This window comes from Pleurodeles waltl, chromosome 2_1 (genome assembly GCF_031143425.1).
Source record: "Pleurodeles waltl isolate 20211129_DDA chromosome 2_1, aPleWal1.hap1.20221129, whole genome shotgun sequence".
In the NCBI taxonomy this organism is placed as follows: Eukaryota; Metazoa; Chordata; class Amphibia; order Caudata; family Salamandridae; genus Pleurodeles; species Pleurodeles waltl.
In genome coordinates this window covers 501,942-519,161 of record NC_090438.1, presented here as the reverse complement: position 1 = coordinate 519,161, position 17,220 = coordinate 501,942, and the positions used below count along the sequence as shown (strand labels likewise).

General features: G+C 50.4%; 1 protein-coding gene across 1 annotated transcript in view; it reads right to left on the bottom strand.

The window, feature by feature from the left end:
* Positions 1-17,220, bottom strand: part of LOC138270054 (vomeronasal type-2 receptor 26-like) — a 73,559-nt gene that overhangs the window by 24,097 nt on the left and 32,242 nt on the right. Inside the window, exons 3-4 of the mRNA XM_069218841.1 lie at positions 4,187-4,320; positions 99-858 (exon numbers count right to left, since the gene is read on the bottom strand). Coding sequence (XP_069074942.1) covers positions 99-858; positions 4,187-4,320 — 894 coding nt within the window. The remainder of the gene's footprint in view (positions 1-98; positions 859-4,186; positions 4,321-17,220) is intronic.

Genomic DNA, 17,220 nt, shown 5'->3' with positions numbered 1-17,220 from the left:
GCCTCAGTAAGATGATGTAACACTTAGGGATGAATATACAGCCCAACAGTCCAGCACTAGAGGCAAGAACAGCGAAGATCTCCACGGCCACCATGTACCTGCTCTTCGTGCTCAGGTAGGCTGGGATGAAGGAGACCCAGACGCTGCAGAACACCAGCATGCTGAAGGAGATGTTTCGGGCCTCGTTAAAACTGTCTGGTAACGTCCGCACCTTGAAAGCCACCAGAAAGCTCAACAAAGCCAGAAGACCAACGTGCCCGACCACACAATAGAAGGCAGCGACAGACCCTTCGTTACAGAGCAGGATCATCTTCCCAGATTCACTCTTTGTGTCAATGTCTGGGAACGGAGGCCAATGGATCAGCCACACGGTACAGATGATGACTTCCCATAGTGTGCAGAGTAGGATGAGGCTGTAGGATACCCTGGAGCCCACCCACCTCCGTAAGCTACTGCCGGGCTTCGTAGCATTGAAAGCAATGACAACAGTGGTAGTTTTAGCCAGAACTGAGGAAACCGCAACAGCAAAAATGATCCCAAAGGCAACCTGTCGGAGGAGGCAGGTCACCTTCCGAGGACGTCCAATAAACAACATGGAGCAGAGGAAGGAAAGCATGAGAGACACGAGGAGGATGTAGGTGAGATCCCGGTTATTAGCTCTCACAATCGCAGTGTCCCTGTGTTTCAGAAAGATCACCAGCACTGCAGCAGTGATTACTGAGAAGAAGATGCTGATGGAAGCCAAAGTCACACCGAAAGGATCATCGTAAGAAAGGAACTCAATGGTTCGTGGGATGCAAGCGTCTTTCTTCTTGCTGTGCCACTGGTCTTCTGGGCAGGCTATACAACTGTCCATATCTGGAAACAAAAGCATAAGTTATAATATTATTGTATTATTTTAGAAATAAAATTTATGGCTGTGTGTTGCAATCAGATACTTGGCAGAGTAACCCAGGCACTGTGGCATGCTCTGTGCAGGTTCAGGGAATATCACGCTTTGTCTCAATGGGAACCTTTTCATTTGACCCCTTTAAGAAATTGGGTTGTTAGTTGACTGTGATGCAAGCTCTAGTCAAGTATGAACTACAATCCTTGTTGGGATAACATCCTAACAAACCCCAAATTAACCTGTGCTCAACTCCTGGTAGCTTGGCTTAGAGCAGTCAAACTTAACTCACAGGCAATGTGTAAACTAGTTGTGCAAAACTTCAAATAGTAACACATTGAAAACATAGCGAAACAGGAGCCCACAGCAGAGGTAGAGTAATAGATTAGATTTTACTAAATAAAACAAGACCAAAACGACAAAATTCCAATTAGTAGAACCAGATATATTGAATTCAAATGTTTTAGATAAAAATAGTGCCAAGAAGCACAAAGAGTTGTTGGGGATATCTGGTTGTGCTGGACCATGACAAGGTCACAAGTTCAGGCTGACTGAGAACGAGTGTGATGCAGCAACAGAGACCCAGTTAGGCCGCTGAACCTTATATTATGGTTGTGGAGCGTTGCGTGGATCTGATGCATCGTGCATCCGAGATGATGGGATCACTATGTGTTCTAGGTTAGAGAGATTGAGGTCCAGTCCTTCTCACTCCCAAGCAAAAGGGTAGCAGTCAACAGGTCAGCACAGCAAAGCAGGAATCCAGTAGAGTAGCAGTCCTTCTGCAACATAGAAGACCTTCTTCGTGGCAGATTGTCCACAGGTTCAGAAGTGTACTGAAATGGTGTTGTCTGAGGTCCATTTCTTATGCCCAGTGGTGTCTTTGAAGTGGGAGACATCAATGACATGCCTGTGAAGTGCACAGATGTCCTGCCCTGGCTTCAGCCTAACTACAGGGGGTATGCAGCCTTTTGTGTGGAAACAGGACACAGCCTATTCAGATGTAAGTGAGGCTGGCTGAAGATCCTCCTTCCCATCCTGCCAGGATGGACCATCAGCCACACCTAAGCTCCCATTGTAGGTAGCTGCCTAGGGGAATACACAGAGCCCAACTGACTACTACACCCTCTTATGTGACCAGAGACAGGCTGCAAGCACCAAATGGTTGAGGCAGAAAAATGACAACCTTCTAAAAGTGGCATTTCGAGAATTGCTCTTTTAAAATAAAACTTCACCATAAGTAAGAATTTTAAATTGTAATTCCAGAGACACCAAACTTGAATGAATGATCCTTTCACATTTGGAAGTTATACTTATAAGGTATAATTGGGCAACTCTAATGTTATCCTATTAGAGAGATAGGTGTTTTAGTGGAGAAAAATTAAGTTATGGGTTTTTCGCTACCAGGGAATAAGAAGTAAAAATGACATGTCCTACTTTGTAAATAACTTGCACCCCGTGCTCCAGGCATAAAGGTAAGGTTGACATATGTTTTCAAAAGGAAGTCATGAGCCTGATAAAAGGTTTATTTTGGCAGGCTGAAATGTCAGTTTAAACCTGCACACACAGGTTCAGCAATGGCAAGCCTGAGACATGTTTACAGGGCTACTTAAGAGGATGGCACAACCAGTGCAGTAGGCTCAGTCATAGCATTCTATTTACAGGCCCAGGGGACACATTTTACTACTTAACTAGGGACTTATAAGTAAATAAATATGCCAACTGGGGATAAGCAAATACTGCCATTTCAGAAGAGCTAGCACAAGCTCTTTAGAACTGGGTGGCAGTGGTAAATCGCACAGAGCCCTAATGCAACAAAAAATAAATTCTGCCAAAATTGGAGTGAGGTAAAAAGTCTAAGGATGACCCTGCATAAAGGGCCAAGTCTAACAACCCCTGAGATTAATTTAAGGTTGTCTATATAACACATTTCTGCCTGAATTCACCTCTATGAAATCTCACGTCAGGATTTCATGGATCAGCAATGACGGGATAGTTAGGTACTCCCAACTGGTGAACTACATGGGCTCTCTTCTAACCCGACACAGCAGTTCACATCACTGTTAAGAAAACACAGGGCTCTGAAGCCGCCATTCTTCACTGCTGGTAACAGCAACAAAGCCAAATTTCTGCAGAAAGTGACGGATTAATGGAAGGCAGAGTTTCACATTCCAGTGCACTATGAACTATGTCTAAATAGCCCAGCCAGAAATAGCTCCTAAATATAAATAGTTGAGAAATCAGTTAAATACAGGTCTGTACATCGCTAATTGTTCAGCTATGACTCTTACTGTGCCAGGAAAAAATAATAATAAGCTGAAAGCTTAAGTCACAAGGACACAGCGCGGGTAATGATAGCACAGTCAGCTCTTTCTTCACTAGAGCCTTATGGTTGTGCTCAAGTAGGACCTTGGAAACAGTGTGGGTAGGTTTAAGGCTGCCCGCCATCACTGGATTAGGACAGAATCAGTGGCTTTCTGCACTTGGGCTGTCTGGGCATCTGCGTATGCAGCCCCATGGGGCTTGTGGGTACATTTACCGGCACATTAACAGGGGCCTTGCACTTTGTTGATGAGCCCCTGGTTTTTTCATTGAGGTCCTGGTCCAAGTGCTGGTGGTGCTCTGGAGGGAGTGTGATTTGTTGGACCTCTTTGACTTCCAGCAAAGGTTGCGGGTCATGCAGGAACGTGGTCACCATCTTGATGACCCACGTTAGTTGAACCATGCCTTTGTGGTCCAGCCCACACTGCAGTTTGCCACAAGAGAAGGGCTAGCTATTCCATCCTCAGGAGCAAGAGAGATAGAAGAAAAGACATATTTGTGGAGCTACAGGAGATTTCCTGTTAGTTCTTGGCACTGGATGCTTTTTCCAGTTTTCTTAACTCTTGAGGTTCTGATATATTTTCAAGATCCTGCAAGCAGTGATGTAATCTTGGCCTTTTCTGCTTATACACCCCCTTTCATATGTTCATTCTTACTGTTTTTATTAATGGGTGTGGCAGGCATGATTAATAGCAAGTGTTCAACACACAGCATTTGCTTTATTATAATTTGAAAGCCCATCAATTATTCATATATATGTAAAAATGAGATATGTAATGTGTGATATAATTCAGTGAATCTGCAGCATAAATTGCATGCTAATTGATGCATTTTACATCATTTGTTATGGTCTGATCATTTTGAAATATTCATAAAAGTGTATTTAAACCTGGTATAGGAATCGAGGCCTCTCTCAGCTGAATGCCAGGTATGGATGTCAGGACTGAGGCCCTCTCTCCAGCCCTTTGCATTGTCCCAAACCTTCCTCCTGGGGCAGCACGCGGGTGCCAGGCATACAGGTCTGATAGGACATTTCGCCATCTGAACAGGGGACACAGTCATAGCCGAATGTTGGTTGATCTTTCCGGATGGCTTTTCTGGTCCCAGGTGGGCATCTATCACAACAGAGAGAGCTGGGGGTCTGTGAGAAAGAAGACAATATCCTGGATTAAAACAAATATACTGTGACTGAGTAACCTGCTGTCGATTAAGGGGTTACTCTGTGCTCCGCAGAACCCCGGCTCTAAATATCGTATCACATGAGTGGTTCTGTCAGACTCACTTTCAGTGGCGGCCGGCAGTTTTAGGAGGGAGGGGGGTGGGCGAGAAGCACACACACTCACACACACACACACTCATTCTTTCACACACAGATACGCACGCATCCATGCACATCTATTAACAACACTCATACCATTCAAACATGCACGCACGCACCAAACATTCATTTTAAAACATCACACACCCTCATTCTTTCACACACGCACGCACGCACATCCATTAACACTCATAACATTCAAACATGCACGCATGCACCAAACATTCAATTTCAAACATCACACACATACACACACACACACACTTACCTTCAGCCTCTAGGTCGCAGGAGGGCTGGGACTGCTGCCTTCCCTCACTGGCTGACCTTAGGTTAGCCAATGAGTGAAGACAGCAGTCCCAGCCTCATCACAGAGTGGGGTCAGTGAGACTGCTGACCCCACCCCACTCTGTGACGAAGTGTCACTGATTGACACTCGCCCTGGGCGCGTCAGGGCTTAAACCTGAAGCGCCAAGGGTGAGTGTCAATGGTTGACACTTCCCTTGTCACCTGGGGGAGGGCCTCGAGGCACCTTTGCTGAGCCGAGGAGGCCACGCCCACAGGAGCTGTGACCTCCTCAGCCCAGCAAAGTTCAGCTCAGGCAGCCAGGAGTCTGCACAAATCGCTCATGGCTCACTCCTGGCTGCCTGAGCTGAAAATGAAGAGTGTCTGTCAGGCTGGCCTTTGTTCAGCCTGACAGACACTCTTCATGAGGGGCAAAAGGTGGGGGGGGCGTGGCCCCTCCGGCCTAAAGGACGGTCCGCCACAAAGGACGGTCCGCCGCTGCTTACTTTATACTTATAAAATGAAGATATAACAAAAACACACAAGGATGGTAACCCAATAGGAAACAATTTATGAAAAGAATGCATTAATCAAGTTAACAGCAGTTTCTGCTGAGGTGTTCCGTGATAAGCACAAAAAACATTGGTGTACAAAAGATAACTAGGAAAACATAAACACCATTCCCATTTGTTCTTGATGGAGGCCGGGCCAAAGCACATAGCTCAGAGACCCCCCAGAGATAGGATTAATTTCCAAGGTCTATGTTGGTTCAACTAAGGCCCTCATTACAACCCTGGCGGTAAATCCTGCTTACCGCCGTGCAGAAGACCGCCAACATACTGCTGCGGCTGCGGAATTCCCCTACAGGTATTACGACCCACAGCCCGGAATCTGCCACAATACAGACACCCACACAAGTCCGCCACACCAAAGGTCAGTGATAAACTGCTGATACCAAAACCAACACCGTCACGCCAAAAAGAATACGCCCACACTTTCACAACCCACGAATCAACGCAGCGGTCTTTCAACCGCGATAATCCATTGGCGGTACACACCACTGCGCTCAAGATACACACACATATACAAAACACAACCACATTGGACAATTCGAAATACACACACCTGATACACATACACACACCACACACTTACACACCCAATCCAATATAAAACACACACCCACATTACCCACAACCCTTACTACCAGAAATTTGAAAGCAGGCCAGAGAGATACACTACCTAAAACAACACCAGCATCCACAGACACACAACACCATCACTTACACAACATCCACGCACCTCAAAAAACACACACCAACACATCCCCTCACACACCACAACAGACACCACCCACACCACAACATGGCACCTCAACGACACCCCAGGTTCTCTGAGGAGGAGCTCAGGGTCATGGTGGAGGAAATTGTCCTGGTAGAGCCACAGCTATTCGGATCACAGGTGCAGCAGACATCCATTGCAAGGAGGATGGAGGTATGGCGCAGAATTGTCTACAGGTTTCAACGCAGTGGGACAGCACCCAAGAACTAGGGATGACATCAGGAAGAGGTGGAACGACCTGTGGGGGAAGGTGCGTTCCGTGGTCTCCAGACACCAGATTGCTGTACAGAGGACTGGCGGTGGACCCCCACCTCCTCCCCCACAACTAACAACATGGGAGGAGCAAGTCTTGGCAATACTGCATCCTGAGGGCCTCGCAGTATTAGCAGGAGGACTGGACTCTGGTAAGGCAAATCATTACTACCTTATCCCCTGCACCCCACCTGTATGCCATCACATACTCCCACCCTTACCCTCACACCCATCACCACAACAACCCACAGATACCCCACCAACACAACCCACACATCCCAAAACCAAGCCCTGTATGTAACACCAATGCATGGACAGCTTTCACCCAAGCATGTCCAGTACAGAGACTCACCCATGCCCCAAAATCACCAATCACACAAGGACCAAGCCAATAATGCAAGAACTGGAGTAGAGGGTCACTCACCCATTGCACACAATGGCACACACAGATACAATAATTATGCATTTACTCCCCAACAGGACCCCTACCCAACGTCACCGGACAGGAGGTGCCAGACATATCCAGTCCACCCACAGAAGAGGCCCACAGTGATGACAGCAGCTCTGCAAGCCTGGATCAAGATGACCAGCCCGGCCCATCTGGGACCTCTGGACAGTCGGTTCCCCTGCCACTGGCACAAGCCACCACAGAGCCTTCCCCCTCAAGAAACACCACCACAGCACCCACCCAGGGGGCCCATCCCTCTGTCCCCATGACATGTCAATCAGCAGTGTGTCCACCACTACAGAGAACCCAGGCAACCACACTCACACAGGACAATCAGGGACCTGGGGGCAGTGGCAGTGGGCACACTGTTCAGGGGACAGAGGCACAGGATAACAGGGAAGCTGGGAGGACTGCTGTGCGACAGGGGGAGGACAGGCCCAGGGAGCCCACTCTCCACGAGGCACTCTCCAACATCATGGGAGCTTACCATCATTCCCAAGAGATGATGGCAATGGTACTGGCCAAGTTTCAGGAGACCCAGCGGCTGCAGGAGGAACACTACCTTGGGATCAGGGAGGACTTGAAGTCCATTAACACCACCCTGGTCACCACTGCAGTGGTGTGGGCAGACCTTATCAACACCAGGAGGGAAACAGTGGCACAACAAGGGGCCCCTGACACTAGCCTGGACGATGAACAGCCCTCCACCTCCGCTGGTGCTAGTGGACAGGAGGCACCGCCACGGGAACAACAGGACACCAGCACCCCACCCCCACAGATGGACAACCACCCCACAAATGGTCCCTGAGATCCAGGAACAAGAAAGAGAACATTGCCAAGACCCCCGCCAGGAAATGAGACCCCCCTGAATGTCACCCTTCTGTCCCACTTTGTCACACTGTCCATCCTTAAACTGCCATTGCTCCACTTTCTATGCCCCTTTGGACAATGCACCTGTGAAACAAATACACTGGACTCTGCCATGGACATTCCTCCACCATCAACCCAGCCCATTTTACAACACCCTCCACTTATTAGCACAGGAATAAACACACATATCACAAAACAATCTGGAGTCAGTCTGTGCTTTGACAAATGTGTAATTGAAATATCTGTGGAATATAGCAATGTCGATGTACTGGTTCGCATACCAATGTAACACTGTAGGAGGCTGGACTGGCTTGTAGTGAGTACCTAGGGGTACTTACACCTTGCACCAGGCCCAGTTATCCCTTATTAGTGTATAGGGTGTCTAGCAGCTTAGGCTGATAGATAATGGTAGCTTAGCAGAGCAGCTTAGGCTGAACTAGGAGACGAGTGAAGCTCCTACAGTACCACTAGTGTCACTTGCACAATATCATAAGAAAACACAATACACAGTTATACTAAAAATAAAGGTACTTTATTTTTATTACAATATGCCAAAGTATCTCAGAGTGTACCCTCAGAATGAGGATAGCAAATATACACAAGTTATATGTACACAATACCAAAAATATGCAGTATAGTCTTAGAAAACAGTACAAATCATGTATAGTTACAATAGGATGCAATGGGAACACATAGGGATAGGGGCAACACAAACCATATACTCCAAAAGTGGAATGCGAACCACGAATGGACCCCAAACCTATGTGACCTTGCAGAGGGTCGCTGGGACTATTAGAAAATAGTGAGGGTTAGAAAAATAGCCCACCCCAAGACCCTGAAAAGTGAGTGCAAAGTGCACTAAAGTTCCCCAAAGGACAAAGAAGTCGTGATAGGGGAATTCTGCAGGAAAGACACAAACCAGCAATGCAACAACAATGGATTTCCAGTCGAGGGTACCTGTGGAACAAGGGGACCAAGTCCAAAAGTCACACGCAAGTCGGAGATGGGCAGATGCCCAGGAAATGCCAGCTGTGGGTGCAAAGAAGCTTCTACTGGACAGAAGAAGCTTAGGTTTCTGCAGGAATGACAAGGGCTAGAGACTTCCCCTTTGGAGGACAGATCCCTCACGCCGTGGAAAGTAATGCAGAAGTGTTTTCCCGCCGAAAGAACGCCAACAAGCCTTGCTAGCTGCAAATCATGCGGTTAGCGTTTTTGGATGCTGCTGTGGCCCAGGAGGGACCAGGATGTCGCAAATTGCGCCAGAAGGTAGAGGGACGTCGAGCAAGAAAAGGAGCCCTCTCAGCAGCAGGTAGCACCCGGAGAAGTGCCAGAAACAGGCACTATGAGGGTGCGTGAAACGGTGCTCACCCGAAGTTACACAAAGGAGTCCCACGTCGCCGGAGACCAACTTAGAAAGTCGTGCAATGCAGGTTAGAGTGCCGTGGACCGAGGCTTGGCTGTGCACAAAGGATTTCTGCCGGAAGTGCACAGTGGCCGGAGTAGCTGCAAAAGTCGTGGTTACCAGCAATGCAGTCTCGCGTGGGGAGGCAAGGACTTACCTCCACCAAACTTGGACTGAAGAGTCACTTGACTGTGGGAGTCACTTGGACAGAGTTGCTGAATTCAAGGGACCTCGCTCGTCGTGCTGAGAGGAGACCCAAGGGACCGGTAATGCAGTTCTTTGGTGCCTGTGGTTGCAGGGGGAAGATTCCGTCGACCCACGGGAGATTTCTTCAGAGCTTCTAGTGCAGAGAGGAGGCAGACTACCCCCACAGCATGCACCACCAGGAAAACAGTCGAGAAGGCGGCAGGATCAGCGTTACAGAGTTGCAGTAGTCGTCTTAGCTACATTGTTGCAGTTTTGCAGGCTTCCAGCGCGGTCAGCAGTCGATTCCTTGGCAGAAGGTGAAGAGAGAGATGCAGAGGAACTCGCATGAGCTCTTGCATTCGTTATCTAAAGTTTCCCCAGAGACAGAGACCCTAAATAGCCAGAAAAGAGGGTTTGGCTACCTAGGAGAGAGGATAGGCTAGCAACACCTGAAGGAGCCTATCAGAAGGAGTCTCTGACATAACCTGGTGGCACTGGCCACTCAGAGCAGTCCAGTGTGCCAGCAGCACCTCTGTTTCCAAGATGGCAGAGGTCTGGAGCACACTGGAGGAGCTCTGGACACCTCCTAGGGGAGGTGCAGGTCAGGGGAGTGGTCACTCCCCTTTCCTTTGTCCAGTTTCGCGCCAGAGCAGGGCTAAGGGGTCCCTGAACCGGTGTAGACTGGCTTATGCAGAAATGGGCACCAACTGTGCCCATGAAAGCATTTCCAGAGGCTGGGGGAGGCTACTCCTCCCCTGCCTTCACACCATTTTCCAAAGGGAGAGGGTGTAACACCCTCTCTCAGAGGAAGTCCTTTGTTCTTCCATCCTGGGACAAGCCTGGCTTGACCCCAGGAGGGCAGAAACCTGTCTGAGGGGTTGGCAGCAGCAGCTGCAGTGAAACCCCAGGAAAGGCAGTTTGGCAGTATCAGGGTCTGTGCTACAGACCACTGGGATCATGGGATTGTTCCAACTATGCCAGGGTGGCAAAGAGGGGGCAATTCCATGATCATAGACATGTTACATGGCCATATTCGGAGTTACCATTGTGAAGCTACATATAGGTAGTGACCTATATGTAGAGCACGCGTGTAATGGTGTCCCCGCACTCACAAAGTCCGGGGAATTGGCCCTGAATAATGTGGGGGCACCTTGGCTAGTGCCAGGGTGCCCTCACACTAAGTAACTTTGCACCTTACCTTTACCAGGTAAAGGTTAGACATATAGGTGACTTATAAGTTACTTAAGTGCAGTGTAAAATGGCTGTGAAATAACGTGGACGTTATTTCACTCAGGCTGCAGTGGCAGGCCTGTGTAAGAATTGTCAGAGCTCCCTATGGGTGGCAAAAGAAATGCTGCAGCCCATAGGGATCTCCTGGAACCCCAATACCCTGGGTACCTCAGTACCATATACTAGGGAATTATAAGGGTGTTCCAGAAAGCCAATGTAAATTGGTAAAATTGGTCACTAGCCTGTTAGTGACAATTTGAAAGAAATGAGAGAGCATAACCACTGCGGTTCTGATTAGCAGAGCCTCAGTGAGACAGTTAGTCACTATACAGGTAACACATTCAGGCACACTTATGAGCACTGGGGCCCTGGATACCAGGGTCCCAGTGACACATACAACTAAAAAAACATATATACAGTGAAAAATGGGGGTAACATGCCAGGCAAGATGGTACTTTCCTACAAACACAGCTGAAGGCCAGCAGTAAACATAGCAGAGGGAACAAAGTGGGACCCAGATCTGTGAAATGGAAAGTCAAAGTGGCACATCAGGTTCCATACACAAAATGAAAATGACAGACTTATGCTAGCTCCAACAATAGTATGAGATGTGGGAAGCAGTGACATCTTCTTACCTGTGTCTCACTGGAAGTATTGCATGATGATGTTGTTTCGGTTGGGGATATCCTCTTCTTCTGCCTCCTCTTCTTCACTGTCCACAGCTGCCACAAGACCACCATCTGGCCCATCCTCCTGCAGAAAAGGCACCTGCCGTCACAAAGCCAGGTTGTGCAGCATACAGCAGGCCACGATTATCTGGCACACCTTCCTCGGTGAGTAGTATAGGGAGCCACCTGTCAGATGGAGGCACCGGAATCTGGCCTTCAGGAGACCGAAGGTGCGTTTGATCACCCTCCTAGTTCGCCCATGTGCCTTGTTGTAGCGTTCCTCTGTCCTTGTCCTGGGATTCCTCACTGGGGTCAGTAGCTATGACAGGTTGGGGTAACCAGAGTCACCTACAAATGTCGAGGGACAACTGTTGGACACACACTAACCATTAGGGACAGCCACATACCCAGACACCTATGTCAACTGTATTGGGACCTTGGCCTCACCTATTAGCCACACACAGTGCTTCTGGAGTTGCCTCATCACATAAGGGATGCTGTTATTTCTCAAAATGTAAGCATCATTCACAGAGCCAGGATACTTGGCATTGACATGGGAGATGCACTGGTCTGGCAAACGCACCATCTGCACATTCATCGAATGGTAGCTCTTCCGGTTTCTACACATCTGTTCATTCCTGCAGGAAGTACAAATGCCACACGTTTCCCATCAATGGCACCAATGATGTTGGGGATATGTCCCATGGCATAGAAGTCGCCTTTCACTGTGGGCAAATCCTCCACCTGAGGGAACACGATGTAGCTGGGCATGTGTTTGAGCAGAGCAGACAACACTCTGGACAACACGTTAAAGAACATTGGTTGGGACATCCCTGATGCTATGGCCACTGTTGGTTGAAAAGACCCACTGGCCAGGAAATGGAGTACAGACAGGACCTGCACTAGAGGAGGGATTCCTGTGGGATGGCGGATAGCTGAAATCAGGTCTGGCTTCAACCTGGATTGCTGCACGATCAAGTCTGTATGTGACTAGGATGCGTCTCTCTTCCACTGTCGACAGGTCTACCAGGGGTCTGTATACCAGAGGATGCCGCCGTCTCATCACCTGCCCCAGGTGACGTGCCCTATGGAGGGTAACAGCGAGCAGAGAGTCATCCAACACTGAGGTATCATACTGTGTTATTTGCAGAAACGTTATTAATCCTCAATGTGCCGGAATCTGGCTATATTCCCGGCCTAGATAGGTGTGACACAGTTAACATCCATCCCATGTGGCCTCCTGAAACGGCGGCTGCCTGACCTGTAAGGTGGGACAAGGGGATATGAGGTAACTGCACTGGCGTTGTACACCGTCGTGGTGGGCGGTCGAAGACCGCAGCGCAATTCTGCATTGGTTAACATTGGGCCCTATGGGTCCCAGGAGCCAATGACGATATGCGCCAACGGTGACGGTACGCACCGCCGGGGACGTGACCGCCATTTTCTGTCTGTTCACTCACTTGATACCTGACCATCAACAGGAGAGGACCTACACTGGAAGTGCTGCTGTGACCTGTGTCTGGAAACGACAATGGCTCATGTGTCTGGGAAAAGGGCCACTGCCTTCACTTTGGAGGAGTTGGAGAAACTAGTGGATGGGGTTCTCCCCCAGTACACGCAACTGTACGGTCCTCCTGACAAACAGGTGAGTACACTGTGAGCATGCTGCATGGGCAATGCCTGTTTTGAGTAGTGTGGATGGAAGATACCTGGGGGGGCTGAGGCCTGCATGTGCGGATGTGGAGTGAATGTGCGTCAGGGCATGGGTGGGAACTGGGGGGCAATGAGTATGACGGTCCGGAGGGGTAATGAATTTCCTTTCCCCCTGTATCATTCCTCTAGGTCAGCGCCCACCAGAAGAAGGATATTTGGCGTGCCATCACCCTGGGGGCCTACCACAGACGTAGCACCCACTGCCATAAAAGATGGGAGGACTTGCGCCGCTGGAGCAAGAAGACGGCGGAGGCCCAGCTGGGGATGGCCACCCAACGTGGGAGGGGTGCCCGTCGCACCATGACCTCCCTGATGTTCCGGATCCTGGCGGTGGCCTATCCAGAGTTGGATGGGCACTTGAGGGCGTCACAGCAGCCACAAGGAGGTGAGTACACTCTCATTCAGCAGACTCAGCGCGCATTACGAGGTGTCTGGGTGGGGGAGGTGGTCAGTGGGTTCCCCTAGGCCAGGGCGAACTTGGTAGGCAAGGTCCCTTGTAAGGCAGGCCATGTGGCACCCCAAACCCACCAGTGGTAAGAGCCATCTACACTTAGTCAGGCTCCTGTGACTTCCAGGTGTGCAGCAATTGGTCTTAGGCCTAGTACCCCATGGTCAGCTGAAATTTCTAGGATCTGTCAGTGCATGGCGTAGTGCAGAGTGCTGCTCCCTGTGTGTTGTGTCCGCCAACGGTAGTGGTGTTGCATGCACCAAACATGTCTTTCTTCTCCCCCCCCCCCCTTTCTGTGGTCTCCCTGTTCTTGTGTGCAATAGCATCATCAGGTGAAGAAGCATTGGCACCGGAGTAGGAGAGAGCTGCAACCCACTTGGCCCTGAAGGGCGAAGCAACCAGTGGGATGGAGGGCAAGGGGAGCTCCACGGCGGGGACAGGAGCAGACAGCAGTGACAGCGACTCCTCCTCTGATGGGTGCTCCCTTGCGGTGGCAGGCACCCTCCCTACCAGCGCCGCCCTCCCAGCAGCCCCTCAGCTTGTTTCCCGTGCCCGCTCACCCAGGAGGGTGGACATCTCCTTCGCCCCAGGCACCTCAGGCCCTGCCCCAGTCAGCCCTGCTGCCCTCAGTGAGAAGGTGATTGACCTCCTGAGATTCCTCACTGTTGGGCAATCTACCATTGTAAATACCATCCAGGGTGTTGAGAGGCATTTGCAACAAACAACTGGGCAGGCATCCCAACAGAGAGCATTTCAGGCTCTGGCCTCAGCTCTGATGGCAGCCAGTGCCCCCGTGTCCAGCCTCCCCCTCCAACTTCCTCTACCCAGACCCAATCCCCTATACCTCAGCCTATCCCAAGCACACCATCAAGCCAGCATGCACACTCATCAATACACAAGATTGGACATGGCAAACATAAGCACCACACATCTCACAGGCACTCACACAAGCACCAGACCCATGCAGATACACCAACATCCACTGCCTCCACTGTGTCCCCCTCCTCCACGTCCTCCTCCTCCCTCCCTGTCTCGTCTCCACCCACACCTGCATGCACTACATCCTCAGCCACTACCTCCATCACCAGCATGCCCATCACCACATACCGCTCATGTACCCTCACCACCCCCACTACCATTCACACATCCCCTTTGTCCTCTACCAGCGTGTTAGTGATCCGCCTCCCAAAGTACACAAATGCAGGCACACACCCACCTCACAATAGCCTCCGGCCCTTGCACCTTCACCCAAATTCAGAAGACGTACACCTCCTACAACCACTACCTCCAACTCCACTCGCAAACCTCCGTCATCTTCCCGTCCCAGTGTGTCTAAAAAACTCTTCGTGGCTAACATTGACCTCTTCCCTACATCTCCCTCCCATTCCTTCCCCTAGGGCCAGGCTTTCCAGGTCCCAGCCCAGCACCTCAGCCACCACATGCCCAGGCACAGTGGTGCCAGCAACTGCGGGGTCATCAAGTGCGCCACCCATCAGGGCTGCCAGTGTGCCACGTAGTGAGGGCAAGGACATTCCGCCACCTGCCAAGGAGAAAAAGGTGCCCACATCCCAGAGGGAGAAGCCGAAACTACCAGCCACCAAGGGCTCAGCAAAAATCAAAGGGGATAGTGACAAGACAACTGCAGCACCATCAAAGCTGGGGAAGGCCCAAAAGCAGAAGAGCAGGTGAGGAGAGTGCATGGTGGCACCGACTGAGGGACCAGTGTCACACTTTCTGTCCACGACCACGGCAACCTGTACGGTGGCAAACACCGCTAGCTGCCCCGCCACCACAACCGCTACCTGCATCGCCACCTACACTCCCCCTGGCACGTCTACAGCCTCAGCGGCAGTCCCCAGCCGCTTCCCCAGTGGGCAGCTGTCCGAGGCTGCAGGAGACGTCCTGCTGTGTCCCTCAGCAGGTGCTGACCCATGCACCGCTGCCTGCACCGCCGCCACAGTCACCGCTGCAAGCACCGCCATCCATCACTGTTTGCACCTGCAGGTGGAAGGCGCAGCCGCAGCAGTGTGGGGTATGACGCAGCCCGCATTCCGTATCATGCTACCTGAACCTCACCAATCTTGTGTCACGCACACCCAGGTAAAGGAATTGTACCGGCCACACTGCACTTTTAGCACTCTGGGCACCATGCCCACTCCAGAACCAGTGGAGTGATACATCCAGTACCTCAGTCCTTGGCAGGAGGAAGCACTCTGTGCACCAGGCTCCCTCCAGAACCAATGGAGAATGACATCCACTACCTCAGTCCTTGGCAGAATAAAACACTTTGGGCACCAGGCCGCCTCCAGAACCAGTGGAGACTGTTATCCACTTGAGAGACTGTGGCTTTGCACTCCCCAGGATATAGCAGTAGGCAAACCACCCACTGGAGAGATTTGAGAGACTGTGGCTTTGCACTCCCCAGGATACAGCAGTGGGCAAACCACCCACTGGAGAGACTTGAGAGACTGTGGCTTTGCACTTCCCAGGATAAAGCAGTGGGCAAACCACCCACTGCAGAGACTTGAGAGACTGTGGCTTTGCACTCTCCAGGATACAGCAGTGGGCAAACCACCCACTAGAGAGACTTGGGAGACGGTGGCTTTGCACTCCCCAAGATACAGCAATGGGCATGGAGCCCCCTCGTGCAGCAGTGGGTTTGTGCGCTCATCAGGCTGAGGTGCCCCCCTCCCCCTAAGGTGCCTGTGTATTTTCGATCTGATGCCCGAGCAGTGTTCTCTCCATTTATCAGGTATCATGTGTGGGCTTCACCCATGCATTTTGCGCCCAGTGATCCACAGACGATGATTAGTACACTATCCGGACTTGTGTAGTTGGTGTACATATTTGTATATAATGAATTTGGAGTTTTGACTAATGGATTTTTCATGATTACAATCGTTACAATCATTTCCTTTTGTCCTGGCGTTCTTCCCAGGGGTGAGGGGGTGTATATGTAATGTTGCTGCATGTATTTGTGTGTAGTTTGTTGTGGGTGAGGGTAGGAGTGTTGGGTGTTGCGTGTGTGTGTCACTCTCTTTCCTCCCCCCTCCCCTGTGTTGTAGGTGCAGTACTCACCGTGGTCGCCGTCGCCGCCGTTCCTACTCCTGGTAGAAGAGGAGGTAAACCAACATGGGTAACACCTGAAGCTCAGGCTTCATGGCGTCCTGGTTCCTCGTTGGGTGTCGAGAGGAGAGTGTTTTCCCTTCTGTGTAGTGTTTCCGCTGTGCTTTTGATAGCGTCGGTTCCACCCCGGAAAAGGTGGCGGATAGGCCTCTTGTAATACAGTGGGCAGTACTTTGTCTTCCGCCTGTCTGTTGGCATTGTCCGCCGCACTGTTTGTTTCTACCGCTGTGGCGGTCAGAGTGTTAAAGTGGCTGTCTAGGTTGGCGGTTTCCACCTTGGTCGTAATCCCTTTTTTTTTTCCGGCGGCATGTTTGCGGTATTACCACCGCTTTAACACCGACCGCCAGGGTTGTAATGAGGGCCAATGTCTTTGTGGAACAAACCCCCAAACTACTTAGGGGGACATTTCAAAGCCTCTAGCACCACCTTGTGCCACATTAGCATCATTTGTTAATGCATTGTGCCACTTTGTAACCCTTTGCGCTACATTATACCTGTGCCTGGCATCATATATGCAAAGGGGGCATTCTCCCATTAGGGGGTGTCAGAAATTAAGTCTTTGGTTGGCAGTCAGGTTACCCGCTGTCCAAGTAAGGACCCTCTCTCTAGTCAGAGTAAAGGACGACCTAATGCTCTAATTTTTTAGGTAGCTTGGTCGACAAGTTGGTCTAATCTTAGAGAAGTGCAAAGCATTTGCGATAGTCACAGTTTCAATCATGTGACTCACACTC